General features: G+C 44.3%; 1 protein-coding gene across 3 annotated transcripts; it reads left to right on the top strand.

Annotated features, from left to right (window-relative positions):
* The first annotated feature begins 267 nt into the window (after positions 1-267).
* On the top strand, positions 268-2,753 carry LOC144994628 (uncharacterized). 3 transcript variants are annotated; one of them, XM_078953302.1, is made up of 4 exons: positions 268-746; positions 1,107-1,141; positions 1,266-1,280; positions 1,863-2,753. In XM_078953302.1, exons 1-4 carry the CDS (start codon positions 738-740, stop codon positions 2,161-2,163), a joined length of 360 nt encoding a protein of 119 aa, XP_078809428.1. In that variant the 5' UTR covers positions 268-737; the 3' UTR covers positions 2,164-2,753. The 3 variants fall into 3 exon arrangements, with proteins under 3 accessions (XP_078809428.1, XP_078809426.1, XP_078809427.1); XM_078953300.1 differs by having other exon boundaries at positions 1,107-1,280; XM_078953301.1 differs by lacking the exon at positions 268-746 and having other exon boundaries at positions 954-1,280.
* Positions 2,754-16,140: the final 13,387 nt, after the last annotated feature.

The following is a 16,140-nucleotide window of genomic DNA, read 5'->3' as shown; positions in this document are numbered from 1 at the left end:
GAGAATTCCTGTTCTGCCCTATCATCTGGACCATGAAATGAGCTACCTTCACACTTTCACCTCCTTTGTCCAATAAAAAACACTATCTGCAGGTTTTTCACAATATTGTGATCTTTTCATATTTTTTATCAGATATTTCCCCAAAAACAAACATTAGCATGTTGTCATTTACTTAACACAGCCCCACCATAGCTATCACCGTCAAAATCAGCAGTAAATACAAAAGAAATTATCTGCAATTACACTGTCATTTATTTTGGACTTGGACACTGCTATGTTCATTTGCTGCCAGTCGTAGTAAGCAAAAAATAATTGTTCTTCTTTTACTTTATGTAAAGCTATTCTGCATGACAGAATTTGTAGTCTTTGTCCGTCTTGTTCGTGGATATTTATAATTGTCAGCACATATTCTGTAAATCCAATAAACCTAAGGAAAAGATTCGCTGCAGACTTTGTTTGCGGCATTAGGGCGTTCCTCGCTGAACTTCAAAGGGATTGGTCGTCATCCAGGAAGAACACCTGGTCACGCCCACGCCACGCCCGCCGCAGAAAGCTGATCATGAAATTAGCTGCAGGTGTGCCTGTTTGGCCCATTTCCCCGGGTGCGGTTCAGGTCAGCGGTCCTCGTTCTGCTCGCTTTGTTTGTGACAAATTCTGCTTCCAAACCTGAACTTTTGAGTCAGATGTGATGTTTTGTGGAGCTGCTCTCCTGCTGTGAGAACTTCAGAGGTTCCTTCATGAAGAAGGTTTAGAGAGGCCTTTTCTGCTTCCTGTTTTGACAGATTTTAATCTGATTAAACTGATTTGTTGTAGAAATATAAATTATCCTAAATATATTCCTCAGCAAAACTGTAAAGCTAATGAAATATGTTGCTCAACTTTGGCGTTATTGGATAAAATATTTTAAATTTACGAAAAAATTACTATTTAATATTTAAGTTTGAATTTTTGATGTTTTTAAAAACTTTTTGTTTCTTCCCATTATTAAATGCTGAAATGTCTGCAGGTCAGGTTTAAAAACAAACTCCTCCAGTGAAAATGATGCGGCGAGTCTTGTGGCTGAAACAGAACCTAATTGTGGCTGTACTTTCTTTTTTTTCCCCCAGGATTCCTTGCAGCACATAAAGACCACAACAAAGAGGTGAGTACTTTAGCCGTATGTTTAGTCCAAACCCTGAAGGCTGGTCGATGGAGGTTTTTGGAAGTGCAGCTCTTCATAATGAGTCGACTTCTAGACAACTTTTATTTTAATTTTCTCTCCTCAGGAAGATCTTCAACCTGTAAGTCCTTCATTTCTTGGTTCTTTTTCCTTACGTCTAAGCTTGCATTGAAGGTGACTCTACTTTTACTTCATGTTTAATTTAGTGCAGCAGTGAATGCTCAGATTGTAATGGTCCTGGTGAGGATTCAATTATTGTTTAAAGGCCTTTTATTATTATTTTATATGAACTAAAATTTCCTCCTGCAGGTCTTCCAGATCAGTACCGGTGAGTGTTGCTTAATCTTGTAGCTTTTCTTCCTCTCTGACCTCCTTTCCCATGGTTTCTAAATAAAAATTGTGTTTTATGGCCGTCAAACAAAATAGTATCAGTTTAGGAATGTAAAATCCGCTTCCCGGATTCATTGGATCCTATGGTTGTAGGATTTGAGCTATTTACATGTTTTCCAGACAGAGATTTTCCTCTGAAGTGGACCAGCATTTTGATTTATGCACTCGCTTACTTTATTTTAAATTTTCTGCCATTTTGAAAATGTCATTTACGTGACACAATTTTTTTATGAACACCCGCACATTTCATTGCGTGGTAATCCTCAAAAGATATGTGCCATTTTGCTCTTACCTAATGTTTCTTTTCTTACAGGGCGCCGTGCCGCCACTGTCCGACCTTCTGGTCGCCGTGCCGCCACTGTCCGACCTTCTGGCCGCCGCGCCGCCACTGTCCGAACTTCTGGCCGCCGCGCCGCCACTGTCCGACCTTCTGGCCGCCGCGCCGCCACTGTCCGACCTTCTGGCCGCCGTGCCGCCACTGTCCGACCTTCTGGCCGCCGTGCCGCCACTGTCCGACCTTCTGGACGCCGCGCCGCCACTGTCCGACCTTCTGGCCGCCGCGCCGCCAATGTCCGACCTTCTGGCCGCCGCGCCGCCACTGTCCGACCCTCTAGCTGCCGTGCCGCGCCGCCACTGTCCGACCCTCTAGCTGCCGTGCCGCCACTGTCCGACCTTCTGGCCGCCGTGCCGCCACTGTCCGACCTTCTGGCCGCCGTGCCGCCACTGTCCGACCTTCTGGCCGCCGTGCCGCCACTGTCCGACCTTCTGGCCGCCGTGCCGCCACTGTCCGACCTTCTGGCCGCCGTGCCGCCACTGTCCGACCTTCTGGCCGCCGCGCCGCCACTGTCCGACCTTCTAGCTGCCGTGCCGCGCCGCCACTGTCCGACCTTCTGGCCGCCGCGCCGCCACTGTCCGACCTTCTGGCCGCCGCGCCACCACTGTCCGACCTTCTGGCCGCCGTGCCACCACTGTCCGACCTTCTAGCCGCCGTGCCGCCACTGTACGACCTTCTGGCTGCTGTGCCACAATGTTTTCTTTTCTTTAGTGGCTGCCGTGCATTTTCAGTTGGCTTCATGCTTTTGATTTTTTTCTTTTGGGTTCATTTTTGCAACATTTTGATTGGATTTTTTTTAATGATTTATTTGTTTTATGATCAGGGAAAAACACACTAAAACATCAATAAAGCAAACACTGAACTATAGAATCACATTCACGTGCTACAGTTTTTTGAGCAAGAGCTCGTCTAGCTTCTTGAAAACTTTGTTTTCCCAAAGGCTGTTCTGAAGGTTTGGTTTAAGATTCCCTTCCTGCTGTGGGTTTGGTAGTCTATGAAAGTAAAAGCCTTGCCCCCAACCAGGGAGCTTTAGATCAGCGAGGACTGGACACTCTGTCTGCCACATCCGTTTGTGGTGGTGATAAATGACCCTGTCCTTGTTAATCTAAAGACTTTTACATTTTATCCATTCAAATACCTGATGTTTTTCCATTTAATTTCCATGTTGGGCTTGTGTTTTGTCACATTTGTCAATGGTGTCAATCGGCCCATCAAAACCTCAGAATTTCTTTATCATCATCATCAGAAGACTGTGTCATTTATTATAAATTTCAGTTTAAAAAATCACTGAACGTTTTGTAACATGCAGGGAGGTGCTGATGGGATGTTTTTTTAACATGCATAAAATGTAATTAAAAGTAAGAAGAAAAAAACAAAAACTATTAATAATAATCTTTAAGCACTGCTGTCACTGAAGCGTTCATGAGAAAGGACGGCTTTGGACAAACGGGATTTCTCAGACTGCTGCTGTTTACCAGACGACCTCAATCATAAAACCAATTAATCAAACATTTAGGCTTTCACAACAAATTAAATCTCCTAATGAAGGGCGAGCCTCTTGGCGCACAGCAGCTTCATGACCTGCAGAACAAAGCCGCACCTAGTTCTTATTCTTATTTTATAGCACAACTTGTCTACACCGAAATGTGAAAATAACCAATAGGCTTTTTTTCACGTAATAATCAAGAGCAGCAATCAAACAATTGATTATGAAAATTAAACAAATTGTGATTTCGGATACAAAAATTAGCATTTGAAGTGACTGTGGTTATTTAATCAAATTCAATGTTTTTCCTCATTTCAAAGGAGCATTTCTGATTTATTGCGCCTCTGATAATTAAACTTGGTTATGATTGGACTGACTTAATTAGCTGTGCTCCTTAACATGAGCCAACAGCTGGAGTGTGAAACAGCCATGAACTCATCTTAATTCTCTCTTCATTTAATTAGATCTTTAAATTTCCGTGTGTCCACGTCTCCTGACCCCAAAACACGCAGACAGGATGTTTGTTTTTGTTTTTTTAAAGCTGACATGCAGCAGAGACTCTGCACGGAAGAGAAGCGTTGAAGGACAGTCGAGGCCTTGAGTCTTTTTTGTTTTTTTCTGAGTCTTTTGAAGTGACTTGGCTTTGTTTGCAAGAAGATGCCAGAACTGTGGGAAGAAAAGGATTTCTGTAACATATGCAAGTCTTCCAGATGGTGCTGTCTGCTCTGATCAGTGAATTCTGAGGGCTGAAGTCAGAAAATGGGAGTTTTTTTGTTTTTCGTTTTTTTTTTTTTTTTTTTTTTTGCTGCTATATCTATCATATTAATTAGATCAACCAGTTTAAACACGCTTGCTAAAATGTGTAAATAACGCGTTGGTGTGTGAGAGTGTCCCCCATCAGAGAGGGATCCTCCGGGGTTGTGACAGGGAACTGGTTGGCTACGAGCCGGCGTCCACTGCACCACAGCTCAAAGGGATTATACCGGCACAAAAATCCTATGAATGATTTTGACTCATCTGGACTGAAAATCTTCTAGAAATGTTTCACCGCTCGTCCAAGTGGCGTCTAAACGGTGCTGGTTCAAGCCCCACATACATCCTCCATGTGGGTGACTCGCATACCTGCAGTTGGAGGGTTTCGGTCATTGTTTTCTATTGTTTTGGTGTAAAGGACTTTGTCTGACATGTGAAAAGTTCTACATACATAAAGATGGAATTGATTCATTCGGGGGAACAAAAGAACCAGAGATGGTTGACTTTAAGAGACCCTCTCTGCTCCGTCACGGGACTGTTGGGAATCACGCCAGAGTTCTGGAAGACGGTGATTGTTTCCGATTGAAACTTGAGTTTATTGCAAAAGAACATCAACATTGACCGTATGAAGTTTTTGCCAGTTATTTCTTCTATCAATGGAAGTTTTTATTCTTTTTTTCGACTCTTAACCAAACTTTATCAGATTTGAACCAACTTTTTTTTTGTTTGCTTGCATCACCACTGAATTTTTGTTTTTTTTCTAATCAACCTTCATAGGAGGACGCCCAACATTTTTAAACTCTTGTCACAGAGGCGTGAAAACCAGACTGCAGGAATTCCTTGTAAAGCTCCTCTGGCCTCTCTTTCATCGAACAGACCCATTTATTTCAGCCTCTTTAGGTTTCTGCTGCTTCTGAGGGCGATTGAAACGGGCAGGAGAGCTGATTGTAGACGAGCCCAATGAGATTACCCAGCAGAAAAGGAGCATTCCGGCCACGTGAAGATGGTTCCCAATTAAAATGGGAGCTGAGACCGCCCCTATTGACAAAGCAACAGTGACCGGTGGAGGAGAATAGAGTATTTTTTCACCTGATTCTCTTCTTCGTCCATGGATTTTCCGCTCGCCGGGTAACTGACTTTAGGCTTCTGGTGGTCAATACTAGAAAGGACAGAGGAGCAATCAATCACAGAGGAGATTTGGAGAAAACAAAACAAAAAAAGTGATAACTCAGAAAAGTGCCCACTGACTCGAAGCCTTTTCGTGTGTGTGAAACAGCGATGACCGTTCACACTCAGGGGATGCTCTGAGAGCCACAAAAGACTTTCGTGCCACCATAATCAAACCAGTGTTTCTTTGATTTTCACAGATGTTTTTTTTTTCTCTCTCCCTGCTGTCATAAATAGCATGAGTCATTTAACATCGCTCATGAAACAATTATCAAACGCAAGCAGCTTCCCGTAGACAGACCTCTGAAACCGTTTCTCCATTTGTGCAGCTGAATGCAGAACAGCAGCATCAAATATACATCAAGCGCTCTCCCACTGTTATGGTGAGTTATTTAGGCCGTTGAAGAACCGACTTCAAGAAAAGTCTGGCAGCTTTGAAAATCTCCCAGAAATTGACAAAACTATATCTCTAAAAGACAAAATATTCATTTCAACAACGGAAGCATAAAAAATATATAAATATATAATAATATTATACCAAAATTTGAGCCTAAAGCCTGATTGAAACTACGTCTAAAATCTGTTTCAGCCTGAAAATCTGAGGATTGTGCCCTTTGGTTTGTTTTTCTTTTTTTCTTTTTCCTCAGAAAACATTAAGTGTCTGCTTTCTTTTTCACTTATTCTGCTCAGATTTTCACTTTTATTTCCGTCTTTGATCCCAAGGTTTTTCAAATTGAGTAAAATTATAAAAGTTTGAATTTTCTTAACTCAATCCCAGTTTTCTGCATTTTAGACCTGAAAACTGTTTATAAAAAAACTAAAATAAATACTGTTGATGAAATTTTAACAAGAATCTATGTAGGAAAAATACCTGCCAATAATGTTTAAACAAAAAAAACTGGTAGTTTTGGGCATTAACAAGCTTTCTTATATTAATATTAGCATTTCCTTCTGCAGACTTGAATATAAAACATGTGTCAATATTAATCATCTTTAATAAATGTACCTTTGGTGTATTTTATAATCTCCAGATGCAGTGTACTTTTCCAGACATTAAGACCAACTATCAGATAAATGAGTCTTTCCAAATGCAGCTCTGCATCGACAGCTGTGGGTTTTTGCGCCGTACCTTTAATCTCCATCAGGACAGTCGGAATCGGGCCTGGGCATAAACCTGCAGAGCAGCCTGGAGTTAAAAAAAAAAACAGCGTGCCAGAGAGGCTCTGGTTCAGTGATCAACAGCCGTGAAATTGAACAGAGCAGCGAGGGCGCAGGTTATCACCATGCATCTGCATGCCCATGTTTTCAAAGTGATGTCCACATGATTTCTGCTGTCTGTGTGTGAGAGCTGTTTGGGTGTGGGTGCCATTTGTGGCCCCGTGATGGAGTGTTTTTTTTCCCCGCGCTGGGTTCACTCCAAGTCAGCAAACCTCCAGCGAGATGAGGCGGCTACAGAAAATAGATGGAGAAGGAAATGAACTCATGCAATGCAACAACGCCGCTCTCCAGCTGGATTTGCACCCAAAAAAAAAGGAATTTTCCTGCAAAGAATGCCAAACTTTAGGACATTTAAATTCAAGAATTAGCACTCCGTTTGTGCAAAAGAATTTCAACGAAACCAAGTTCTCAGAAATGACTGAAGACAACTATTTTGGCTGCACTTCATTATTTTTTCTCTTCAATAAATTCATACTGACTGATTTTATTAAAAGATGTGATTAAAAAGAAAAAAGCGTTTATCTCCACAGATGGTTTTTTTTAACAGAAATTTCTGATTTTAAATGTATTTTTTTTAAACAGGATTGTTAAATATTTAAAGGGTCAATATCATGATTTTCTTAAGACTTTCAGAGTGAACAATATCCATAAAGATGATAATATATCACCTCTGTCACAGTAAAGAACAATTTTAAAATTAAATATTCGTGGCTCATTTTTCCTAGTGGGAAGTAAGGCGACTCGATCTCTGAGGCTCCGCCTTTCACTCCTTGTGGGTGCCGCCCATTTCATGACTTCATCCTAGAGTCGGTGGCTGCAGCGTGTCTGCGTCTCACACAAACTACATCCAAACTTTGCAAAGATAGATGTGCATATTGTGAATATAAAAGAAAAGAGTTTAGCTAATCACGGTTAGCTCCACGGAGAAAGTGGTTGTGCGTGTTAGCCTGGAGGCGGGGCTTGTACCAGACTCTTCATAGAAGGCGCATCACTTTGTGATGTCACAATGTGAGCATCCACTCGTTTCCGGGGATTTTGAATACGACCAGCAAATATACAAATATAGAAATAGAGCAGGATTAGGTGCAAAAGATGAAACGTGAGACATATTTACAAAAACTTACAGAGAGAATTGCACCACTGGTTATAATAATGTAATTAAAAATTGCACGACAAGATATTTTAAAGTGGCGTAGAGCAAAGGGACTGCTATAGAAAGTTTAAAAGGGAACTTTTCTGTTCTCTGAGCATAAATGAGCTGATCAAAGAGCTGGTTTCAAACCACATCACCCCACAAATCTCAAATAAAATCAAAATTACTTGGATTTTTAGGGCATCAGTGTTCCAGCATTATTATTATAAATTTACGATGCAGCTCTAAGTTATGGATCAATAATTCAACAGGCAGCGTTAAATGAAACATCAGAAACAATGGAAAGTTCCAGCTAATAGTATTTATAGATTTATCTGCATTGGAAGCACATCTTTTTCAGTGTTTTTATGTGGATATAAATCCGTGCGGTGGATGCTCGCTGCGGTCTGACACAGAAACCTCACAGTAAAGGCTTGATCTGAGTCACTGAAGGCAGCAAGAGACGTCTGTGCAAATCCAAGGGAAGCTAAGAGGTGACAAGCCAGAAAAATGTTGCTCTGACTGAATGAAAACAAGTAGGTCACCAAACCACAACCTGCTGCGAGGAGGAGAGGAAGCGGGAGGATGTGATTCACCGCCAAAGACAGAAAAAAAACACCCAACAACTGCTGAGTCCAAGAAGAGCTCCTAATTATGCCTCTGCAGAAAATACAATACATGTTGGTTTTGACTGAAGCTCACAGTTTTGCACACTGACAATGCAACTATAAGGTCTCCAGCAGCAACTCTGCTCGTATTTATACCACCGTACACCGGAGTGGCGAGTGTCATCATCTATTCTGAACATGGAAGTGAAGAAGCAGCTCTCTGGAGAACTTTTATTTCTGTTTCTGTAAACAGTTTTCACAATATCTTTATCTTTAAACAGCAAAAATTAAAATCAATATGGACAAAACCTGAGAATTCTCAGGTTAATTCTCATTAAAAGAAATATGAGGTGTCGCACTTACATTTTTAAGGTGTTGTACAAATTTTATTTTTAACTTTAAAAAAAATTTACTGAATTGAAAAGTAAATTTTTTTTTTTTTTTCAAAAAAAAAAAAAAAATTTACTGAATTGAAAAGTGGGCTGCACGGTGGCGCAGTGGTTAGCGCTCTTGCCTCACAGCAAGAAGGCCCCCGGTTCAAGTCCCGGCTGGGGGACATGAAAAACAGAACATCAGTGGGGGGCCTTTCTGTGTGGAGTTTGCATGTTCTCCCCGTGCATGCGTGGGTTTTCTCCGGGGTCTCCGGCTTCCTCCCACCATCCCAAAACATGCTTCATAGGTTAATTGGCAACTCTAAATTGACCATAGGTGTGAATGGGTGTGTGAGTGAGGACATTCTACCCTGCAACAAACTGGCGACTTGTTCAGGGTGTCCCCCCTGCCTTCGCCCACAAGTGGCCGGGATAGGCTCCGGCAGCCCCGTGACCCCGAAAGGGATAAAACGGTTAAGAAAATGAATGAATGAATGAATTGAAAAGTTGTTTATGTGCGAAATTGCTTTCTGAAACCTGTTTGATTACAGGAACTATCCTGTTTTTGACACATTCCTGTTGCATTTTTCTGATGATGGAGCACATGTAAAACCCTTGTGCTATCTTGTGGGGTCCAGATGACCCCGTTGGGGTACTCTGGAAAGAAAATTTAGCTTAACATTGCATTTCTGAATATTTATTTATGTACATTTTTGTGAATCAGTTTGAAAAAAAAGCTCATAAGTGTGAGATGACACGCTGTGCTTTGCTCTATGCTGGGACATCCACAAATGAACAGGTCCATCCGAGCTGGTATCTCACTCAGAACTCTACGGCTCAGATATCACTCACCATTTTTGTTGATTGGGGGTGTGAGGGGCTGTAAGCTGACAGAAGAGTGGAAACGCTGAGCTCAGTAATGGAGCTCACTGTTTAAAACTCAGAGCTGATTTTTAATGAACCCTTATCTGCTGCAGATTACCTGGACCAGGTGTGTTTACCCAATAAGGAGCTTCAGGAGCCGGGTGGTTGGGAAACATGTAACAAACCGGCCCTCGAGGGCTGGATTCTGGCACCGCCTTTGATAGAACTGCTTTAACCCCATGACGCCTGAATTTATTTCCAGCTGTTAGAAAGATCCCGCCTGTTTTTGCTTTCAGATAGATGCTAAATTGAGGTGATTCTTTTTTTTTTTTTTTTAAACTTGTCCTGTCCAACAGCTGGGCAAACAGATGAGAGCTGAGGGCCTCTTGTGTTGGACATATTTTGCTTTAACAAGAGGGGTTATTAATCTTCTGACAAACCAAAGGTATGTCTGAATAAACCCCTTTTGTAATTGAGGCCAAACTTTATTAATTTCAATCATGTCTGAAAATCTTTGGTGTTGGACCGGACGGAAAAGGAAAGAGGGGAAGAAGAGAGAGGGACGTTAGAGAGAGAGGGGGGTAGGAGGGTGATAATAGGAGGGGAAGGGGGATAAGACCATGAAGCAGCATACAGCAACAAGTTTACTGGTTGTTAATCATTATGGTAAGGTTCAAATGCAGTACAAAAAGGGCGGGGCCTATCCACACACACACTCAAATGTTATAAACACACCTGCTAGCTGCAAAAATGTCCACCTGTCGACATATACACAAAACAGATAGTGTTCACACGCATACTTATGCCTGATAACCAACTAGTGTGAAATATTTCAGTCATTCAGTCATGCAAGCTATTAGTGCAAAGGTGAGCTAACACCAGTGCTCAAGTGAGGTTTTATGTTCTTCTAAAATGGATGGTGGAACGTGACAAGAAGGAGGGAGAGTGCCCAGCCATCCCCACCCCAAGACCCCCACCGCAGCAGCAGCGGCAGCCGGAATCCCCCCAACGCCACACGGGAACCGGCAGGGAACAACCGCCGCCCGGGCGACCAAGCCCGCCACCCAGGCCAGGGCCAGCAGGGCCGCCGCAAGGCCCCCAGAGCCAGAGGCCAGGGAAGCACGGAGGGAAAGAGAGCGCCGCCCCAGCCCAACCAGGAGAGCAGCCCCCCCGCCGCGCCGGGAGAACCCAACGCAGAGCCCCACCGGAGAAGGACGCCCACAGCCCCAAACGAGCACCCCACCACCACCCAGGAGTTCCGGGCATCCCCCCGCCCCAACCCCAGGTACGAGCCAGGACCCCCCAAGGGAGACCCGCTCCGCACTCCAGGCAACCATCCGCCCGGCCCACGGTTGGTCCAGGGAGGAGAGAGGCAGGGGGCCCGCCGCCCCCGCCCAGGAGGGGGGAACCCCCGGGGAAAAAAAAAGAGGGCCCACAAGGGGTGTTATAAATATGGCCCGACCAGGCTCGGCCACAGTTGGAAATTTGGCGGGGCCCAGCACTCAGGAGCAAGGACCAGAACCCACCCCCCAGGGACCAGACACCCCCGGCTCAGATGTAATGTGAACTCCCCCACCGCGCGGAGAGAGCACCGCCGGGCCCAGGAAGCCGGCACCCCGGGGACACGGCCGCCGTTGCAAAGGGGGGCCCGCACCCCCCACCAGGGAAGAGGCAGGGGACAGACGGACCCAGGTCCCACCTTCCTTGCAAATTGTGTGTGCGTGTATGTGTGTTTGAGATGGTGTGTGTGTGCATGTGTGTGTGTTTATGTTGGGATGTATATATTGAGGGGGGAGGGGTGTGTGTACTAAGGGGGGTGCAGTTAAAATTGGCGGGTAGGGCACTAAGGGGACATCTCCTGATTACTCACAGTGACGTCCCCTCACCCTCCCCACCAAGGGGCCCTAAATGTCTAAGGTGCGGTTAAAATTGGCGGGTAGGGTGCTAGGAGGACATCCGCTGCTTGCTGGCAGTGATGTCCAAGCACCCCCCCTACCAAGGGCCCTACATGTCTAAGGTGCAAATAAAACCGAAAGAGGGGGGGCCCACTCCATACGGCAACCATAGGAGGGGGGCCACTGCCTAGTAAACCCCCCCCCCAAGGCTCATCGCAGGCTAAGCCCCCCACCCCCTCACCCTATTATGAGGTTATATGAGGAAGGGGGTAAGTTGGGGACAGCTGATAAACTGTCCCCCGGTGGTCAAACAGCTGTCCCCCGCCCCTCCCCCAGCAAGGGGGCCAGGCCCACCCAGCCCAGGGGCCCCACCCCCGGAGGCGCCGACACCCCAGGCCCAGCACCACCCCCCCCCACACAGAGAGAGAGGAGCCAGAAAGCGCCGGCCCCCCCCGGAGCAAGCCCAGGCCCCCACCCCCAAACGCCGGCCCTAGAAGAGCTCTGGTCAGGCCTCGACGGGACCGAGGCAGCCAACCGGCCGGGGAAACCGCCGATGGCCTCAGCGGAGAACCCGACCCGTCAACCCCCCCTGCCCCGTACCAATAGTGGACCCCCCCCTCCCCCAGAATGCCCCCCCACAGGTCAGGGCCGACAAGACCCCCCACCCCACCCCCCCCCAGACCCCGCAGCCGAAGCGGAGGACACCCAGAGCGACCGGGGGCCCCAAGAGGGTTGTCCCGTCCCGCCCCAGAGCCAGGGAAGGGCCGATCCCAGCCCCAGGCGTAGATGGGAGGCCCATCCAGTGCCGCTGGGCCCCCCCCCCCCGAGCAGCGCCCCCCCCGACCCCCCCCAGCACAGGCAAAGGGACCACCCCCCCAAGCCAGGCCAGACCACCACCCCACCCCCCCACCACGCACCCCCACACCCAAGCCCAAAGGACCACGCAGCGCCCCAGCCCGCCCCACCCAGGCGCCGGACCCGACCAACGGAGCCCCCAACAACCCCCGCCAGGCACCGGAGGCCCCGACCCCCACCCCGGCCCACGGCAGAAGGGCAAGGAGCAGCGACGACCAGGCCCCCCCCCACCCCCTAAGTCACGGAGTTAGCTATGGGAGACCAGAGAGACCGAATTCTTTCGAAGTTACTTGAACTTTGGGCTGACATTTTTTCCAAGCTGATATGATCAAGCAGCAGATTTCTGTGTTGACTTATATTTATATTTTTTTTGCTTTTCCAATTTATTAAAATAGTTTTTTTAGCAATGCAAAGAGTTATGAAAATGATAGATGCTAATCCTCCTTCTACATCGATGGCACTCATGTCACCAAGCACACAAAGTGACGGTGAAGCTGTGATTGAAACCTTAAGCCAGACTGATAGATCGGCACATACCTGCCGCCAGAGAGCCTGGACAGGCGTGCAGAACCACAGTGCATGCATGTAATTGTCGGGTAGATTACTGTCACAGTGCTGACAAATGTCTGAGTTACTGAGACCCATCTTGAACATCCTCTGTCCAGTGTAGTAAATTCTGTGAAGAGTTTTGAAATGGATTAGCTGCAGATTTGGACTTTTTGTCATTTTAAAGGTGTTTAGACAAAGTTCTGACCAAAAACTTTCATCTGTGCTGATGCTTAAATCCGCATCCCATTTTGTTGTCGGAAGTGAAATATTGTTATCTAAATTGCATAAAAGTTTGTATATTTTGGAGAGAGTTTTATTCATTGAGAAATTGATCAGAGTGGTAACTACATCTGGTAGCTTTAAATCGTTGTCTCTGTATTTAAACTTTTTAGTAATAATTGATTTAAGTTGCTGATATTCCAAGAAGTTATATATTCCATGTTTGTCTTGAAGTTCCTGGGGAGTTATGAATCTTCTATCAATAATTATGTGCTCTAGTTGTTTTATGCCCCCTGCTTGCCAAGCTGGGAAGTGGATAATTTTTTTGTTTATGAGGATGTCTGGGTTGTTCCAGATGGGTGTCATTTTGCACGGTTGAATTGATGATTTTGATATTTTGAGAAATTCCCACCAGGCTGTTAAAGTGGCATTTATATTAATACTTTTGAAACAATCCTGTTTTTTAACTATTTGGCTAATAAATGGAAGATCTGACAGGTTGATCTTTCCACATAACGCCTGTTCCAAGTCTAACCATGAGTTAGTTTCTGGATTATTTTTTAACCATTTTAAGATATATTGTAATCTATTTGCAAGAAAGTAATTGTGGAAGTTAGGTAATTCTAATCCTCCACAGCTTTTTGCAGATTTTAAAGTTTTTAGACTAATTCTTGCAGGTTTATTGTTCCATAGAAAGCTTGATATGGATGAGTCTAATGTTTTGAACCATTTTAATGGCGGTTGTGTGGGAATCATTGAGAAGAGATAATTAACTTTGGGTAAGATTTTCATTTTTACCGTGGCTACCTTGCCCATAAGGGACAAAGGCAGGTTGGTCCAGCGTGTTAGATCGTCCTGTATGTTTTTCAGTAATGGGGTGTAGTTTAGCTGCACCAGTTCTGATATTTTGGGGGAAAAATAAATACCTAGATATTTGATATTTCCTGTTTTAACTGGTATTGTGAGTCCTTGCTCCGCATTACTGTTCAGTGGTAATAAAACAGATTTATTCCAATTAATGGAATAGTCTGATATAGAAGAGAATTCATTAATGATTGTTGCCGTTTCATTTACAGAATGTATATTACTTAAAAACAGTAATATGTCATCTGCATAGAGACTAATTTTATGATGGCTGTGTTTGGTTTTAATTCCTTTAATACTCTCATTCTGTCTTATTGCTGCAGCTAGAGGCTCGATAAATATTGCAAAAAGAGAGGGGGAGAGTGGGCAACCCTGTCTAGTTCCTCTTCCAAGAAAAAACCTGTTGGAAGTCTGTTTATTAGTTCTAACTGATGCATTGGGGTTGTGATATAATATTTTGATCCAATTGATGAATGATTCTCCAAACCCAAACTTATGGAGGGCAGCAATGAGGAACTTCCAGTTTACTCTATCAAAGGCTTTTTCAGCATCCAGTGATAGTATAGTCATTTCCTGGTTTTTGATGGTGGCAAAGTCTATTATGTTAACGAGTCTGCGGACATTATCATCCGAGTGTCTGCCTTTGATGAATCCAGTTTGATCAAAGTCAATTATGTGAGGAGTGATTTTTTCTATTCTCTGTGCTAGTGCTTTGCAGATAATTTTTACATCTGCATTAATTAAAGAAATGGGGCGATAGCTTGAAGGACTCGTGGGGTCTTTGTCTGGTTTTAGAAGAAGGATAATGTTGGCAGAGTTCATGTTAGGTGGTAGAGATTGGCTTTCATTGATAAATTTTACCGTTTTATAAAACGTTGGTGCCAGTTGTTCCCAGAATTCCTTATAAAATTCTGCAGGAAAGCCGTCGGGTCCTGGTGCTTTGCTGTTAGGCATAAGTAACAGAGCTTCATGAAGCTCAGACAACAAGAGCGGAGAGTCTAAATTTGTGATTTGATCTTCGTTTAACTTGGGCAGGTTTATATTGTTGAGAAATGAGTTGATGCTTTGTTCTGATGGATTGATCTGTGGAGTGTATAAGTTTTGATAAAAGTCTTTAAACGCATTATTAATTTTTACCGGGTCATGGGTGACATTCCCTGTTTGGTCCATAATAGAAGTGATAGTTGATTTTTCTTTATTAATTTTAAGCTGATTAGCTAGAAATTTGCCAGATTTATTTGAGTTTTTTGTCCTCAAAGCGTTTGAAGCATATTTACATCAATAGGCATCAAGGGGTTAATAAGAGAGTACAAAAAGAATGATTTGGATTCAATCCCACTTTGAAACTCAACAGAATCATTTTCTCAGTGGGTTATTAAACGCTTATTCAGGTGATTTTCAGCAGCAGGAAGCTTCATATAAATTATTCAAATCTGCTTAAACTTGATTAAAACTTTGTGAACAAATGAGACGTGTGATTTAGTTTCATTTATGCTTTCGTTTCGGTTGTTAGTGTGAGAGATAAGCATGTGGGAAGAGTCAAGAAGTTTCTGCAAAAATGTGTTTGGGACTCTTGTTAAAACAATATTTCCTAAAATGAATCCAAAAAAAACAAAGAGTGCAGAGAAATTACCAAAAAAAAGGGAGAATGTTGCACAATAAAAAAGAAAAAGGCCAGATTTATCGCACAATTGTGTAAATTTTCCATGAAAAATGTCATTTCCATCTGCCAAACTAAATGCAGGGGAATGAGCAGGAGCACTTCCAGACCCCACAGTGTTTTAAATAGTATTTTTTTTGAGAGGTTGGCTGTTAAGCAGCACAAAGAGCGATAACAAGAGAGTACAGGAGCATCTGCCAGGAGCGTGTGTGGAAACCAGGGAAGCTGGGTCGCCTGCCACAGGGATGTTGGCGGGATAGCAGCCCGCTGAGACGGTGACTGAGCAACACAACTGTCATCCCTTCCACAGCTCCAGTGCCTTCTGAGCTGTGTGCTGCCCCACTTCCTGCCTGCTCAGAAACGCCGTGTCCAAACGGCTGGGGGTGGAGTAAACACCAAGCCAGCAGACCTGGATGCAGCAACTTCAAGTCCTCTGATGTCACCATCATTTCTGACGTTAAAGGCGGAGTCTGGAAGAGAGCGTTCTGGTTCTTTTACTCCTCACCCTTCTAGTTCTAAACCATTGCATTCTAGGAAAAACCTTTATCACAATTATAGTTTTGCACACTGGCAAACAAAACATGAAAAAAGATCCATTCATTTGTAGTTCTAGAAC

This window comes from Oryzias latipes, chromosome 9 (genome assembly GCF_053564925.1).
Source record: "Oryzias latipes strain Hd-rR chromosome 9, Olatipes_Hd-rR_3.1".
Lineage (NCBI taxonomy): Eukaryota > Metazoa > Chordata > Actinopteri > Beloniformes > Adrianichthyidae > Oryzias > Oryzias latipes.
Note: the sequence above shows the minus strand (reverse complement) of the source record. Positions and strands in the feature narration are given on the sequence as shown.

Bases quoted from the DNA above. Each gene is read 5' to 3' on its own strand.
- LOC144994628 (XM_078953300.1), top strand. From the start codon at position 1,220: ATGAGTCGACTTCTAGACAACTTTTATTTTAATTTTCTCTCCTCAGGA. The intron at 1,281-1,862 runs GTAAGTCCTTCA...CTTTTCTTACAG, and splicing joins CTCAGGAAGATCTTCAACCT to GGCGCCGTGCCGCCACTGTC.